The sequence below is a fragment of the Astatotilapia calliptera genome, chromosome 4 (genome assembly GCF_900246225.1).
Source record: "Astatotilapia calliptera chromosome 4, fAstCal1.2, whole genome shotgun sequence".
Classification (NCBI taxonomy): domain Eukaryota; kingdom Metazoa; phylum Chordata; class Actinopteri; order Cichliformes; family Cichlidae; genus Astatotilapia; species Astatotilapia calliptera.
In genome coordinates, this window is record NC_039305.1 from 1,957,111 (window position 1) to 1,974,845 (window position 17,735).

The 17,735-nt window shown below is 42.9% G+C and overlaps 1 protein-coding gene across 3 annotated transcripts; it reads right to left on the reverse strand.

Moving 5' to 3' along the window:
• Positions 1–736: 736 nt before the first annotated feature.
• Positions 737–15,030, reverse strand: LOC113020186 (transmembrane protease serine 9-like). Of its 3 annotated transcripts, none has more exons than XM_026163944.1 (10): positions 14,923–15,030; positions 11,916–11,936; positions 11,585–11,747; positions 11,228–11,493; positions 10,360–10,505; positions 9,988–10,273; positions 8,151–8,322; positions 2,506–2,759; positions 2,270–2,367; positions 737–1,542 (listed from the first exon to the last, which is right to left on the reverse strand). In XM_026163944.1, exons 1-10 carry the CDS (start codon positions 14,975–14,977, stop codon positions 1,240–1,242), a joined length of 1,764 nt encoding a protein of 587 aa, XP_026019729.1. In that variant the 5' UTR covers positions 14,978–15,030; the 3' UTR covers positions 737–1,239. The 3 variants fall into 3 exon arrangements, with proteins under 3 accessions (XP_026019729.1, XP_026019728.1, XP_026019730.1); XM_026163943.1 differs by having other exon boundaries at positions 11,228–11,496; XM_026163945.1 differs by lacking the exon at positions 14,923–15,030 and adding an exon at positions 13,002–13,124 and having other exon boundaries at positions 11,228–11,496.
• Between the last annotated feature and the right edge of the window lie 2,705 nt (positions 15,031–17,735).

Here is a 17,735-nt window from a genome sequence, read left to right on the forward strand (position 1 = left end):
GTCTGCAGGTGCGCATTCGCTGTCAAAATAAAAAACACGCACAAGGGTTAGGGTTAAATTTAAAAACTGTACTTTTGAGTTAAAATATATATTTATAATTTTAATAAATGACAAATTAAAAAGGCATGAACATTTTTTTGTATCGAAAAAATATCGAACCGTGACACCAAAGTATCGAACCGAACCGTGAATTTTGTGTATCGTTGCACCCCTAATATTTATTTATTTATTTATTTATTTATTTATTTTTTGCATTTACTGGATATTTATTGTTTTTCCTTCAAATTACACATTTGTTTTCCACTGCAGTTCAATAGTTTGAGTACTTAGCGTTGTGGCCCAGACACGAGGTAGACGAGGAACAGCCCGATCATCATCCTGCTCCTGAGAGCTCCAAAATATGTTTCTTTAAATCAGATTAATTACGACTGCAGGATATGCCATTAGCAGTATTTGTGTTACAATTTTGTTAGAATTACACAACACTCCTGAAAATGAATGAACGATTTAGAAACACCATTCACCGTTATTACCTCAAATATATAGATATGTATGTAACAAGTGCAGATAATGAACTGCTGGGATAAATTTTCATGTTCAGTGCAAGTTTAAAGGAATTCTTCATTTTTATACCAAAGTTTAGCTCCGACGCCTGGTGCCACCATCACATTAGAGCAGGAGTAAAGTGAACATAAATAATAAAGACATGGAGCTGGAAATCAGAAGAAAGATCTTCTTTACAGAATAAAAAATTATTAATCGGTTTTATTCATCACTCGAGCACATGGGCATTAGTTCGAATAAAAGACAACTTAAATTTGGTGGGAAAGTAAAACTGTTTGCAAAAAAGCAGCTACCTGTGCACAGGTACGTAGTTGTTCATGTTATTCATCTGCAAGTCGTCTGGCAAACATCTTGTCAAGTCTGGGGTACGTATATAATCATAAACAAGTGTACAGTACACACTATGGGTCAGAATTCATGATAAAAATGCTGCGCCTCAAAAATGATATGGCACGCATTACACAACTAGCTTAATTTTCTTGGTAGTGGTACACTAAAGTTACCCTTAGCTTACAGTAAACCTGCCCAAACATCACCACTGAGCTCTAGATAACCGATTGAGGCAGAATCAAGTCAAAGATTAGCAGGCACAGCTTTAAGCCTGTAAAGTCTTAGAGTCAAAGCTTGTTCACATTCATTTGTGTCCATCACATCATGTCGATCAAGTCAAACTCTCTACAGGAAGAGCTGGAGACAAACGGTGAGGCTGAGGAGATGGAAGAAGACAAAGATGAAGGAATGAGCAGGATGACCCCCGCTGCTTTGTGATACGGGGCGTGAGGTAGTTGTGGTGGTGTTAGAGGCTGGAGACAAGAGGGTCCCCAGCGTCTTCGTCAGAAAGGCATCAAAGGTGCTCACTCTGGTGAAGGTCATGACTGAGCTTCGTCTCCTCCTGGCAGAGGAGCTTGGATCTGTTAACACGACCGCCTGGAACCAAGAGCCGCCCTGCTTACACATCAGCGGGCCGCCAGAATCACCCTGAACATACGGAAAGGGTCAGTTATTATTATAATCTATAATATTCTACGTATGATGGTTAAAATGCCTTAATCGTAACCATTGAGTATAGGTTGCAATGGAAATATTAAGCCGTCTACACATAATTCACTGTGAGTTTTTGTTTCTCCCGCACGCTGTGAATGTATCATTAATATTATCAGTTGGTGGTTGTAGCTGAGATTCAGAGGTTTCTGTGGATACACACATGCCAATATTTATATAAAGAAACTTGACTGCACAGAGGTTTAAACTGCAGCTAAGCCCCTTTGCGCTTGGCCTCAAGACATATTACATTATTTATCGTGTTTCACAATATAGCCAAAAAATATCACAATATTATATTTTCCTTGTATTGCCCTAGTCAGAGCATTTCAGGATTCATTTTGTTTTGAAGGTGCTCTTCAAATCTGACCACTCAGCTTCCATATTGAAATGGGCACCTAATTTATGTATTTTCTAAACTATAGGTCATCGGGACATAAAATCTACATGTACACAGTCATCAGTCAGAGCTGCTAAAAACACTTTAAAATCTTCCAGCTAAAGGTTTAAACAATTTTAAAGAGTTTTATTCAGTTTCTGAACATTTGGAGAAATCAGAGAACTTTGTTTAAAGCTTTGCTTCTGAAAAGCAGCTAAATCCAAGATCCAGAATAAACAACATGTCAGCAGACAGTGTTATAAGAAGAAGAATCCAGTCATTTACCTGCTGCAGTGCAAACACGTCTGTACAGATGCTCTCACTCGATGATGAGTTCCCACAGTTTACCACCGAGGTCTGAAACTGCTGCATAACTTCCTCAGCTAACATCATGAAAGATAAGAAAATCCTGATGTTTGACTAAAGAAACTGTAAGTGCAGTGGTCCACATGTGTAATCTGAGAGATGGACTGGTGCAGAGTCTGGGCAGAACTCTGTCAGCCTTCATGTTGCTGACTCACCTCCTCCTCTTCCAGGACTCCAACCGGCCGCCCAGCACGCCAAGCCCTCGGCGAAGGTTCTCCCGTTGTCCAAGCAGATGGGCTGGATGTAGTCGGTCAGGGTGGGCTGGGCAGATAGACGGAGGATGGCTATGTTGGTCCCGGTCGTGTTGCTCAGAGTGATATTTGTCACATTCAGCGTCACCTCAAAGGGGTTGGATCCATTTAGCTTCAGACGCCCCAACACGACAGTCCACTCGGACGCTACAGGGGAGCTGTGGGAGGAACGAAGCACACATACATAAACTTCATCAGCTTCAAACAAGATCTACACCTTTACGCTCAACTTCATGGGACCCAAGTTTTACAGATTTGAACTCGTTATGTCAACCTGTAATGGCTGTGTTAAACCTCCCCACCTTTCTTCAAGCATAATTTGCAAACACAAGCTGGGGAGAAGATGAGCCATATAGAAGGGAGCATTCCTGACATCAGTGTCATCCATGCAGAACTGACATTAAGTCAGCATGAAATACTGACTTAAAGAAATGTAACTGAGGAGTGGGGCTGGAAGTGCAATACAAAGGTGCTTGCTGATTCGTAGCAACTGTGTATAGACTAGTGCTTAATGCATACTTTTGCTCTATTTTGGGCCTAAAACGTAGCCTATGCATGTGGCCCGCATCTATCGTTCATACTCATGTATGGTGGGTCTGAGTTGTTTGGTAATGTTGCTGCTGAAATACTAGCTCTTGATGGAGTTTGTTGATTCTCTTCCTGTAGATGTTGAAAGGGCACTGGGAAGAAAAAGTAACCAGAAATGCATAGGAGAAAACAAAGGTAGCAAACGAGCCAATCACAGTCATTCCAGTCTGAGTGAAAGCATAATCATATTTCTATGGAGGTGTACATCAGGTTATGCTGTAAAATATGATATACCTACAGACTACATTTAACACAGAAGTATAAGTGGTTCTTAGAGCAGGACATCATAAAACACTACCTGTATAATACACTATACCTGGCTAATTTTTCAGGAGACAGACACTATCTCTACTTTCCTCTTTGCTAAAGCATATAGTTAGGGCTGGACCAGGTGACCCTGAATCCTCCCTTAGTTATGCTGCAATAGACGTAGGCTGCCGGGGGATTCCCATGATGCATTGAGTTTTTCCTTTCCAGTCACCTTTCTCACTCACTATGTGTTAACAGACCTCTCTGCATTGAATCATATCTGTTATTAACCTCTGTCTCTCTTCCACAGCATGTCTTCATCCTGTCTTCCTTCTCTCACCCCAACCAATCACAGCAGATGGCCCCGCCCCTCCCTGAGCCTGGTTCAGCTGGAGGTTTCTTCCTGTTAAAAGGCAGTTTTTTCTTCCCAGTGTCATCAAAGTGCTGCTCATAGGGGGTCATATGATTGTTGGGTTTTTCTCTGTATGATATATACATATTATATATGTACAATATAAAGCGCCTTGAGGCGACTTTTGTTGTGATTTGGCGCTATATAAATAAAATTGAATTGAATTGAATTAATTTATACCATGGATTACTCCAGTGGTTCCCACACTTTTTGTACTAGGCCCCCGTGTGTTTTACAAGAAAACGATTAAAAAAATACAAGTGAACTGCAATAAATTACAGGTAGTAATAAAATAAACTACTAACTCTTTTACGCTATGTCCACACCTACATGGGTATTTTTGAAAATGCAGCTGTTTCATCCACACTCAAACTGTCATGGCATTTTGAGTTTCTTATGTTTTGGTTTGATTTTGTATTATGGGTTATTCTTTATCTCTGTCTTGTTGATTATTATTATTTATAGTCTGTGGTTCTTGTGCCCTCGCATTTAGTATTGCTTTAGTCTTGTGTTTAGTCTGCGTCTTTGTGAACTGTTTCCTGTATTGTTTACATGAGATGAATTACAGAATGGCAGATAGAGACAAAATACTGTTAATCTGACTATCTTTTTTAAGTTTTACACGCTTACATACACACACGCAGTTACTGTCCCTATATTTAGAAAGGCAGAGGCGTCACGGTGTGATTATTTTACGTGCAGTTGTTTTTTCCTGTGTAATAATGTTCAACGTCTTGATGCATCTCAATCATCCAGGAAAGTAAGTCTCCAAAAGTTGATTCTGTTCATCTGGACGTAGAGTTTTGTGGGAGAAATGTTTCGTCATCATCCAAGTGACTTCTTCAGTCTCAGCTGACTGCAGGTTTCCCCAAATCTTATAAACAGTACATTTGCATCATAAGTATGCAAATTCTCTCAAAGACCGCTAAGGCCTGAAGTGCAAGGCTTGTGAAATGGGACGGTCTAGCCTCTGTTGCGCTGCCCAGGTTGCCTAGCAACCATGATACTAACAGCTGGAAACGTGTCATACAGCTGTGTTTGACAGAAATGAAGGAGAAAATCTTTTGTTCATTTGTTTGTTTCTACATGAGCTTTGATCATTCTCTGTAGGATTAAGCTCAGCTATTGAACGGCGTATATTTTAAAGTAAAGGCTTTAAAACCAAGTTAGTACAAACGTCACTAATGTCACATGACTTTGCCGACATGTGGCCAACAGTAATGTTCAATGTTCTTCGTTATTAAACATTTGCACATAAATAAGTGACATAATATTCAGCACTTAGTTTACAAAGTTACTCTTTGGGCGCCCCTCATCCGCCGTTTTTTTTTCAGCAAAATTATCCACACCCACCGCTGCGCTATGCATTCTGGGATACATTGGGCTACGAAGTCTACACCGCCACAGCCTTAAAATTCAGGGAAATGAAGGACGCATTTGAGGGCCACATTTCGAGCAGCCTTTGAATTGGGACAGCCTTTGTCGCGTCGCTGTGACGTAATCGGCCTTAAAATGCGGCCTTTAAGGCTGCAGACCCTGAATTGGGATACAGCCTATGTGTGTGTGTGTGGTTGTGCTCCGGGCTACAGGCACGTCAGGCTGTTCCTTCAGTGGGCTGGCTTCAGCCATTATGCAAATGTTTATAAGATTTGGGGAAACCTGCAGTCAGCTGAGACTGAAGAAGTCACTTGGATGAGTGACGAAACGTTTCTCCCACAAAGCGCTACGTCCAGATGAACAGAATTAACTTTTGGAGAATAATGTTCAACATTGCAATCAATACATTTTTCAAAAAATGCCTCTCTGTGCAAAATGGCTTCAAAACATAAACAACTGTGGGATACTGTTTGTCCGTGATTTGAACCGGGGGAACAAATCGTGGCAGGATCAGCCTGATGTTATTTGTATCCCACTGTAACTTTACTGTATAAAGAGCTAACATCTCCAAAATGTCAGGAGTAGTTAGTCGTTACAAGAAGTGTTTGTGAACTAAAAATCAAAAATGTGGGATCCTGTTTGTCTGTGATTTGAAGAGCCCAACATGTGCTCCCGACGAAGGAAAAACAATTCTGCAGGGGAGACCTACCGTGGCACTTGTGCAGGTGAAGCCAAAGGAAAAATATGCTTCAGCAGATTTTCTAGTCTTTGGCTTAGAATGAAGTTGGTTTGGAAACATATTCAGCGATGCTTCATCTCCTGCTTTGCGTTTGTGTGGGCGCCCCGTCCAAAACCTGTCCATTATGCTAGCAGTGTCCAAGCGTTCTTTTTTTTCCTTTTCATACCGCCCCCCCCTGCAATGGCTCTGCCCCCCCCTATTCCCCCCCCCCCCCCCTTAGGGAGTGGGCCCCACAGTTTGGGAAGCTCTGGATTAGTCTATGCCAGGTAAAAAGTGTCACATTTAACGTGAAGCTGGATTTAAGTAAAAAGTGTTTAAAGTCTCCTCCGCCCCCTCGTAGGGTTTCCCATGGCAAATTGGTCCTGAGTGAGGGACCAGACAAAGAGCGATTCATAAGACCCTTATGAGGAAAACATCCAGGGAACAGTTTACCCTGCCCTGGAGCCAGGCCCCGGGAGGTTGCCCGAGGGCGAGCGTCTGGTGACGGGGCCTTAGTCCATGGGGCGCGGTTGGGCACAGCCCAAAAAAGGGACATTGGCGCATCTTCCTGCAGACCCACCACCCACAGGAGGCACCGTCAGGGTTGGGTGCAATGTGTGCCGGGCGCCGGCCAGGAGCAAAGGCCCTGGCGGTCCGATCCGCGGCTACCAAGAATGGCAATTGGGACATGGAATGTCTCCTCTCTGGTGGGGAAGAAGCCTGAGCTAGTGCGTGAGATTGAGAGGTACCAGATAGATATAGTCAGGCTCACCTCAATGCATGTCCTGGGCTCTGAAACCAGTCTCCTGGAGAGGGGCTGGACTCTGAACCTGAGCGGTGTTTTGTTATTGGACTTAACGAACACCATGTTCGAACATAAGAGTGTCCATAAGTGCACGTGGCACCAAGACACATCTGGTGGTAACCCCTGAACCAAATGGAGGACACCTGAGGTGAGGGGAGCCACCAAACTGAAGGCTTGGTTAGCCTGTGGAACTCTGGAGGCAGCTGATAGGTACCGACAGGCCAAGCAGAATGCGGCGCGGACAGTGGCAGAAGCAAAAACTCGGGTGTGGGAGGAGTTCGGAGAGGCCATGGAAAAAGATTTTTGGACTGCCTCGAAGAGATACTGGCAAACTGTCAAGCGACTCAGAAAGGGAAAGCGGTATTCTACCTGCACTGCGTATAGTGCAGGTGGAGTGCTGCTGACTTCGACTGAGAAAATCGTCAGGCGGTGGAAGGAATACTTCAAGGACCTCCTCAATCCCACTGGCACGTCTTCCGTGGCGGAAGCAGAGTCTGGGGACAAAGGGGATGACCCGCCAATCTCTGGGGGCGAGGTCACTGAGGCAGTTAACTTCTTGGTGGCAGAGCCCCTGGGGTGGACGAGGTCCGCCCCGAGTTCCTGAAGGCTCTGGATGTTGTAGGGCTGTCTTGGTTGAAACGTCTCAATGTTGCGTGGATATCAGTGGCAGTACCCCTTGACTGACACCCACTGGGGTGGTGGTCTCCATCTTTAAAAAAGGGGAACGGAGGGTGTGTTCCAACTCCAGGGGAATCATACTCCTCATCCTCCCTGGGAAAGTCTATGCCAGGGTGCTGGAGAGAAGAGTTCATCCATTAGTCGAACCTCAGCTACAGGAGGATCAATGCGGTTTTTGTCCTAGTTGTGGAACACTGGACCAGCTCTTTATCCTCTCGGCGCATGGGAGTTTGCCAAACCAGTCTACATGTGTTTTGTGGACTTGGAGAAGGCATTCGACCGTGTCCCTCGGGGTGTCCTGTGGGGAGTGCTCTGGGAGTATGGTGTGTCTGGCCCTTTGCTACGGGCCATTTGATCCCTATACGACCGTTGCAAGAGCTTGGTCTGCATAGCCGGCAATAAGTCTGACTCATTCCTGGTGGGTGATGGGCTCCGCCAGGGCTGCCCTTTGTCACCAATTCTGTTCATAATTTTTATGGACATCATCAGTTGTATCATAATCTAACCCATTGGTTCCCAAACCTTTTTGCTGGGCCCCACTTTGTTTTACGAGAAAACTGTTCGCGGCCCCCCACCACCTAAACATTATTATTTGTATCCCACTGTAACTTTACTGTATAAAGAGCTAACATGTCAGGAGTAGTCAGCAGTAGTAGTCTGGAACCAGAGTCAGGTTCCAGACTCTGGTTAGATCAGAGTCTTCAACCCCAGTGGCAACTCACCTTGAGAAACAGTTGGCGTTGCTCAGCACAGAGTCCAAGGCCACCAGAGTCCCACCACACACATGACTTCCATTCTTCTGCAGGCTCGCCATCCACGGCCATGAGCCAGCTGTCGCCATTGAGGTTCCTCCCAAAATGCCAGAATTCTTCGGAGCTTGTCCACAGAATATCGCTAAAGAGAAAAACCAGAGGCACACACAAAGAAATGTTAAAATCTTTAACTATCATTTCAGGTCAGCAAGTTTAGACTTTATGAAAGCACACAAGTTCATCCTAGGATGGTTTTAGAGGTAAAGAAGCTACTTGGGTGTGAGGTGAAACACTTTTAAAAAAACAAAACATTTTTATTTAATGTTAAAAAATAGCATCTATCACTGGAGAAAATGTGATTTTTGCCTGTGTATACTATCAGTTAAAGTTCTTAGAAAAAATGAATCCCAGTAGTTGGAGACTGACGGTGTTGGAGAGTAATGGAATACATGTACCGGCTTTACATATTTAAAATAAAAAATATGAGTAACTGTATTCCGTTACAGTTACCATTTAAAAAGGTGGTACTAAGAATACAGTTACATTGTTGAAATAAATGGATTACACAGCGGTCTTCTCCTGTTTCATATGTTAGGCTATGCCCTCTTTATTTTTGGTAATTCCACACCAGTGGAAACCTAAACAAAACACGCATTAAGAGGCTCTAATGCCTGGGTCTCAATCTCACGGCCCATGTCACCCCTACTTTACCTTTACTTTTAAGTATTATTCAAAAAAAGCTACGAGCCCAACATGAACCCGACGTATTAGCCAGAGGTCCCTTTACTACGGTTCAGAGCCGTGGACCATATTAGCATACTAGTTTTCTACACGAGATTGCTGCAAAAAGTGCAGCCTTACCTATTGTCCACCATGCTGTTACTCGTTTTATATTAAGATTTAAACATCTAGTTGGTGTTGGTGTGGTGAGTAACCTTCAGTAATAGTAATAAATCTCACAGCAATAGTACACTCATGTAGTTGACATGAGTGTACTATTGCTCTCTCTGCTAGGACTAAGCACTTCACTCTGTTTCAGTTTCAGTTGAAACTGCTTACAGAGCAGAAGTGCAACCGTTAGTGAGAGACTGCTAGCTACTAGCTTAGCATAAACAGGAGGAAAGAGTTGATTGTGGGCTTTAACAAAGGCTGACATCCCACATCGGAGGGTCAGCAGGACAAAATTCCCAGGCATCTACATCAATGAAGGGCTTTCCTGGACTCTGAAACCCACACACCTGGCCGAGAAGGGGCTAAGCACAGCAAGCACTTCCTCAGGAGGTTGAAGTAAGTGAGGAACTCTTCCTCATCCTTGCTGCCTTAGGAGGAATCACTTCCTTAGAAGGCTTTTACCGAAGCACTACTCAGAGCATCCTGATGAGCTGCATCGCACCCTGGTATAGTGGCATGACTGACAATAAGACTGCAACGCAGGGTGATGGCTGAGAGGATCGTCTCAGATGCAAAAACAAGGGCTTCTCCACTGTGAAGGCCCCCTCGCTTCCTTCGTTCATCAGGTTCTTAAATCAAAAAGGCCTCTTTGTGTTTTCTGGTTTTTATTTATTACATTGTCTGTGAAAAATTTCATTTCAATCCAGTGTCTTATAATATGACTGTTATATGACAAAGGAAACTTGTAAACTGAAGTAAACACAACTCGGTATCAGCTGGTTGGAATCAAATAAAATAGTGATCAGTACATTTCTGATTTTAGGTGTGGTGGTTGTTGTAGGATTTGTGGGTTTTGTATTGGTATCCGTGGTGGTAGCTACAAAGGTGATGGTTTTAGGGTTGGTGCTTAACATACGTTTGCTGGTGGTGGTTGGAGGGGTGGTGGTAGTAGGGGTGGTGGTTGGCACTGGTGGCAGTCCTGTGCAGGAGACACTGAGGTCGCTGTTGGTCCCAGTGGACGTGAACGTCATGAAGCCCGGCTGGTTGGAGGAGATCTTGCTGTTGATCCAGGTCTGGTACTGGGATACTCTGGCGTAGACTCCTGGAAAATTAGGCAAGGCGCAACCTTCCCCAAAACTGACGACTCCCGCCTGAATCCAGCGACCGCTCTGCTTGCTCACCATTGGACCTCCTGAATCCCCCTTTGAGAGCAGAAACATTTACTGTTAGCTGAGGAGAAGAAACTGTAGAAGGTGAAAATGTGCCAAACACAGGTAACAACAATCACCTGACAGGAGTCCTTTCCTCCTGCACTTAACCCGGCACAGATCATGTTGTCAGTGATTCTTCCCACTCCATAGTTACAGTTACACTGCCTGTTTCCCACAACAGGAACCTCCACCTCCATCAGGTTTTGTGGAGAAGGAAGGGGCACTGAAGGGACCCCCCAAAAAAGTCAGGTCAAAGAAACGTGATTGATTAAATGCACTCAAAGGATGGCTCTACCAAACTTAAAAACAAAGTGCAGTCATGTGTGCAAACAAAGACAGTGAGACATGTTTATCTGCTGTGGGTTCTCCTGTGCTGTTCCACTGGCTGACAGTTGGTGGCAGTAAAACACAAAGAAATGTGAAAAAGTGTCACAGTCCCAGGGTTCTTTACCGTAAAGGTTTATTATTAAAGTTTTTGTGGTTTACTGTATTTCTGTTTGTTAATATTATTTGTTTAGTTTGGAGTGTTTCTCTTTGTGTGTTGTGTGTATGTCTGATTCATTGTTAGCTACATCCTAGTGTATTTTGATAATGGTTTTTCTCTGAGACAGAAGTTTTACTTCCTTTGAATCGTTTTCTTGATTACTTTTAGATGTTCTCCCAGTTGTTTCCTCCCCCCATTTGTAGCCTCAGATCTCCTTTTTGTTGCATCATCACTCATGGTTGTGTGTTTCCTTGTTCCATATATCATTGTCATAATGTGTATGATAATGATATATATAACTTTTGCATTTGTTAAATTTTAATTCTCTGTGTTTCTTTCTTTTTTAATGCGTCTCCACAGACCTGGACCTTACATAAGAATTTTATTGCTCAATTTATTTCTAAAATGGTACATTATACTCATCATTACTTAAAAAACGATCAGGTGTCTTTATGACCCACCTCCACTTCCTATACTGCCCCAGCCGGTGACCCAGCTGTTAACACCGCTGTAGAAGATGCTGTCTGAAGCTGCCAGGCAGACGGGAGAAATGTAGTTGTTGAAATTCACCGGTGAGGAGAGCTGCAGGAGGCAGACGTCATTGTTGAAAGTTTGAGAGTTGTAGTTTGGATGTTTGATGATCTGTGTTACTGTCCGAGACACTGCATTGGGATTAGATCCCTGTAGACTCTGAAGGCCCAGATTCACAGTCAGACCGGTTGGAGTACTGCTGAGATCATCAGGAGCGACACGAACAGTGCACAGTTGTTACAATTGTTATAGACGAGAAAACATGCAGCTTCAGCCTCATCACTCACGTTTGAAAGCAGTGAGCAGCAGTCAGCACCCACTGACTGTTAATGAGGGATCCTCCACAGAAGTGGGACCCAGATCTTTGCAGACTGACCTGCCAGGGCCAGCTGCCAACAGGGGCCACCTGTCCTCCTACAATCCTGGTGTTCAGAGACGCCTTACCACAAACTGAAGACCGACATTAAAACACAGAGTGAGCATTACTGTAGGAGCTGTAAACTCTCAGCACTACAAACTGCTGAGTGAGGACACAGTGATCCTGGAGTCTACAGTTCACTCACAAACTAATATTCATATGAAACTAAAGATTTATTACACAAAGAGGCTTTTTCTTACCATCCAGCTGTGACTCAGACTCTGAAACACAGAAACAAACCATTTTAAAGCAAATAATCTCCATTCATTGTTCTGTGATTAGTTCACTGTCTGTAATAGTAGTGGGAAAGTCTGGTTTGCTAGAAGCAAGAGTGTTAAAAATTAAGCCAAGACTTGCAGTTCCTCTAACATCTACCAGAGTGTGCAATAGTGTTCATATACATAGAAGTGTGTGTGTGTGTGTGTGTCAGACTCAGAGGGAGGAGGGGTTTACTGTGTGACTCAGTAAGATGAAAACACTGACGAGCTGTTGATGATGGTCTCTCACACAGAGAAATACAGGACACACACTGTGTGTTGTACAACTAATCCTTCATGCTTGACCCCAACAGAGTCCTCGCCCTCCATAGTTACTCCATCGTTAATTAGAAAATGGTTTTCTGAGATATTTACTGAGACAGCCTGTTCTGCTTCTGGAGATTCACCTTCCTCATCAATGTTTTGCAATCATAGCGAGATGTGGCGCCATCTCAGGACGCGACCAACTTCCTGCTTATCGTCACGAAGGAAACCTGTCATCACACCTCAGATCATTTGCATTTATCTACAAAAATTCAGAGTTCAAACATCTTTTCAAAACATCTCCTCGGCCTTAATTAATCTCACAAATAGATAATCAGTAACAATCAGCCACAAGAACCTTTACTCCACCACTTCACTAAAAAATGTCAGATTTATGCTAAAAGCTCTACAAACCCGTCAGCTTTGTTTTGCACAGCATTGCAGCATGTTGTTCCATTGTTGTGCTCTCTCACCTTTAGTCTGTTTGTCCTCTGTCATTCTGCTTTTTTTCCATCTCCTTCCCCACCCTGCCAAACCGCCGAGGTAGGTGACTGCCGCACCCTGACCCTGGTCCTCTTAGTTTTTAACTTTACCGGCGTTTTAAAGACCCTACAGTGATCGTTATGGTCTTTACTTTGCAGTTCAAAGTGCCGTAAGGTTACTGTTGTTATTTGGTGTTCTATCAATACACCAAATCAATTTCTAAGTCTGAGTTTAATCTCTTCAACACTTCAATCTGTTAAAATCTTACTACAATTATTATACCTGATGGAGTGACTTCTTCCATTCATGTGTAATAAAAGCATCTTAAGATGACGTCAGGGTGTGAAACTGACAAATTTACTTCCTTTAGTCCACAGGTGTCGAACTCCAGGCCTCGAGGGCCGGTGTCCTGGAGGTTTTAGATGTGTCCTTGATCCAACACAGCTGATTTAAATGGCTAAATGACCTCCTCAACATGTCTTGAAGTTCTCCAGAGGCCTGGTAATGACCTAATCATGTGATTCAGGTGTGTTGACCCAGGGTGAGATCTGAAACCTGCAGGACACCGGGCCTCGAGGCCTGGAGTTCGACACCCCTGCTTTAGTCTCATGTCTTTGCCTGCAGTTCACATTGAAACTAGTTTATTATTGTTGCATCATCTCCAGAAGCATGGAGTTTAATTTGTGAGAGTATCTTCCAAACCACAAAGTTGAGAATACTTTCAAAGAAAAATCTTTACTAAAGACGTCATGTGACTGCAAGCTCTCTTCTAACTCCATTATCACATCCCAAAACACCCAATATGTACATGTGCTGTAATCAAATCATTCATGTGAATAATAAGCTGTACAGATCAGAATCTCATGTTATGAGAGGCTGTAATGGCTGTCGTGTAATTAATATCCTTAGTATCCCTATTGTTTAATTATATTGTTTTATGTACTTTAATCATGAAGGTTTGTAGAGCAAGACCACTTTTAACTCACAAACTAAGTGGTAAATGGTAAATGGCCTGCATTTGTATAGCGCTTTTCTAGTCTCTAAGGACCCCAAAGCGCTTCACACTACATTCAGTCATTCACACACACATCCACACACTGGTGATGGCAGCTACATTGTAGCCACAGCCACCCTGGGGCACACTGACAGAGGCGAGGCTGCCGGACACTGGCGCCACCGGGCCCTCTGACCACCACCAGTAGGCAAACATGGGGTTAGTATCTTGCCCAAGGATATTTGACATGCAGCCCGGAGGCAGCCTGGGATCGAACCACCAACCTTCTGATTAGTGGCTGACCTGCTCTGCCACCTGAGCTACAGACACCCAAGTGCTCACCCAGACTGAAAACAGGAAGTGTAGAGCTGTACAAGTATGTTAATAACTACAGGAAGCCAGATAGAAAAGAAGAACTTTGCCATATAAGCAATGTTTGTATCGAAACTGTGATGTGTAAAGTGCCAAAATAACACCTATATGAGACACAGTTTATGATTCTAATGTTAGAGATCCTGCAACTGGCGTCTGGGCTGTGCAGGGGTCTCTCTCTTCCAGATGATTGAATAAAAAGAAATATAAATGTTTTAACACACTATGAGTCGGTTTTCTCTGTTCTGTCATGGGGACAAAAGAATCGGGGTTAATACTGTACAGCACAAAGGCATCACAGTTCACTAGAACCACAACTAAGGCTGAAAAAATTTATTTCGCAGAACAAACAATAAAACTGAAAAATCTTCGAGTCCAAACACTTGGTTGACATCTACAGGTGACACTGAGCAAAGTATTTGTGCTGCAATACCAGCTCTGAACTTCTTAAATATTACCGCTGATTAATATCACCCATGTCACTGCAATTTTAAAAACTAACTGTGATATGAAACAAAAAAACATTAACATAAAATAAAGGTTAAAAAGTGATTAAAAGTTCAAATAAAATAAAGCAGCTCTAATAACTGTGACACAGACGCTGATTGATGGAGAGCAGTTCAGCCTCTCAGCTGCTTCCAAACCAAACAGATCGTCACATTAATCTGTGTTTAAGCTTTCATCACCAAGATAAAGATGAAGCTAAAGCACAACACCAGTCCTCCTTTTCCTGCTGTGTTACTTCCTGCAGTGTCACTTTAAAGTGAAGCGCTGTGCTCCTGAGTGTTTTGGCCCTCTGAGTCGTACCTGATGCAGGTGTGTGCAGAGAGCTCTTACCTTGGGTCAGGAGCATCAGCCCAGCAGCCAAACACATCACTTTGTAGAAAGCCATCGCTGTAAGATCCAAACCTCCAGACCTGCTGAAGCTTAAATAACCTTCCTCTCTCCTCCTCCTCTCTGTCTGCATTAAGCACACCTCTCTCTGACACGCCCAACACCTCACTGCAGCTCACCTGATCTCCCTCACAACAAACACGCTGTAACAGGAATTTCAGCTTTCAGGCATCAGTCTTGAACTTGTTTATTAATGATTTACTTTTTTTTAGATTAATTATCCATTGCACATGAGGAAACCAAAGCCCTGCTACAGACTGAAATATTTTTCCTTTACCTGAGGAGATACCTCAGATATCATTCGTTTGCAGTTTCATCAGAGAAAAATATCCCCTCAGCAGGATTTCATTTACAAAAGTCTGCAGGGAAAGTACGTCCAATTATAGGAAATCTTTCTTTTAAAAATAGGCTGAAGGCGCCTTTAGTCAACATCACAAACGTCACAAAAGGGTATTTTACTACATGACATATAATCTCTTTCATTGGCTGCTTTTCACCTCATTGGAAATTGTCTTCGTGGAAAGTTAGCCACCAAGAACCAATCTTAAAAGGAAACTAGAAGTAAAGGCTGCGGTATGCCAAAATACACAATAAGTGGCAACAGATCTGGTGATGACTCATCAATCAATCATGTATGTACAGAGGTCAGGAGAAAGGTACAACAGTGAGTGTTTATATCCAGAATTCAAAATCCTGCTCCTAACATACAAGGTCTTAAATAATCAGGCCCCATCTTATCTTAGTGACCTTGTAGTACCATATCACCCTATTAGAGCACTTCGCTCTCGCTCTGCAGGCCTACTTGTTGTTCCTAGAGTATTTAAAAGTAGAATGGGAGGCAGAGCCTTCAGTTTTCAAACTGGCTGGTGTCATGGCAGAGTGTATGTCAACCAGATGTGGGCCAGGTCTGGCAATGATGGCACTGTTTATGTTCCTATTTTAGTTAGAAGACCCAAATGCCATGTTGCAATACTGTACTGCTATGGTAGCCAATGTTTCAAATGCAGGTTTGACAGGTTTGTGAGTGTACACTTTATCCAAAACCTAGTGAGGGTTTACTCATCTTTGCCATTGGGTGGCTGTAGCTCAGGAGGTAGACCAGCTCACCAACTGGTCAGAAGGTTAGTGGTTCGATCCCTGGCTCTTTCAGTGTGAATCTGTATGAATGTAGTTAGGAAGCACTCAGTGTGATTGGGTGAATGTGGCATGTTGTATAGAGCACATTGAGTAATCCGGGAGACTAGAAAAGAAAGAAAACTAGAAACCTATATAAGAGTCAGTCCATTCAATGTCTGAACAGAGTTTTGTCATGTCACTTTTGCATGTTCCAGCACATGTTTTTATTACATGGCTTGATTAAGGTTCACATTTGGCTGATATCTGGGGCCAGAGCTGAAACTGTTCTGGGCCAGCAGTGCGTCTGCAACTGGCCCGTAGCCGCACACAACTTACACATGGTCCACATACCGCTAAGAATGACGGCCCTTTGGTGGCCCAGATCAGGTTTGCCAGAGGTAGTCCACATATGGGCCAGCACAGGACCACCAGTGTGTCTGCAACTGGGCTTGTGCCGTCAGTCTTTGCGGTATGTCGGCCATGTGTAAGCACATTGTGTGGGCCAGATCCGGGCCATGCCAATTTTAATCTGTAGGCTTTCCTTTTTGCTAAACCATATAGTTAGAGCTGGTGACCCTGAATCCTCCCTTAGTTATGCTGCAATAGGTGTAGGGGATTCCCATGATGCACTGTGTTTATACACTTCTGTGCATTGAAACATTACTTATTATTAATATCTGGCTCTTCTACAGCATGTCTTTATCCTGTCTTTCAAATGAAATACTATCGGTCATAGATCGGCCTCTCCGGAGTCCAGACCTCAAATTAGCTGAAGCTAGGGCTGCTCGATTATGGCAAAAATGATAATCACGATTATTTTCACTGAAATTGAGATCTCGATTATTTGACGATATTTATTTAACCCTTTAAGACCTACTATAGAACCAAGTCCGCCAGAGCTTATATTATTTTTTTTACATGTTGTAGTGCCATTTGTGGGAACATTTCAAGTTGATATACATCAATACAACTGTTATAGCCCATATTTTAATAATATGTATGCCTTAAGTCCATAGTAACTACATAAATTGCAAAAAAGTGCAATAAACTACAAAAGAATTGAAAATTGTTTTTGTTTTGTTTTACATATATTTCTACTTGGAGAAATTTAAGAGGTTTATCCCTCAAAACTTTAAATGCAAAAAATAGTTTACAACAACAGGAAACTTATTTTGAGTGTCTTCATAGTTTTATTTTAGAGATACAGCAATTTTTATATACTGCAGGAAAAACAAAAAACAATCCTATGATGCAAATTTGCAAAGAAAACAGCAGGTGCATCAAAATAAACTATTTCCAGCAGTGCAATTCGAGTTCTAAGCATCTCAGAAACTATTCAGAAAAGTCAAACATGACTTATAAAACACCAGTATTGGCTTTTAAGGCCTACAAGTAAAAAACTACATTTTCCGCAAAAATGACATCACTTCTGGTTTCGGGCAGGAAATGGCAGACATGCGATAGTTCACGCTGACCTCTGTTTCAAATGTAGGAAGTGTTACGAACAGCTGATCGGATCGGCAAAGCTGTTTCTGGAATATTATGTTTTTGTTGCTGCAAGCGCCTTTTATGCAGTTTTTGCAAAGCTTTATGTGGAAGGAAACCGTGACCGAGGACAAGCTGATGGCATCAGATGTAAG

Coding starts and splice junctions, on each gene's coding strand:
- LOC113020186 (XM_026163943.1), bottom strand. CDS start 14,977: ATGGCTTTCTACAAAGTGATGTGTTTGGCTGCTGGGCTGATGCTCCTG. Junction 11,748..11,915: donor GTCTGAGTCACAGCTGGATG/GTAAGAAAAAGC, acceptor GTCGGTCTTCAG/TTTGTGGTAAGGCGTCTCTG. Junction 8,323..9,987: donor TCCAACCACCACCAGCAAAC/GTATGTTAAGCA, acceptor TTTTCTCTTTAG/CGATATTCTGTGGACAAGCT.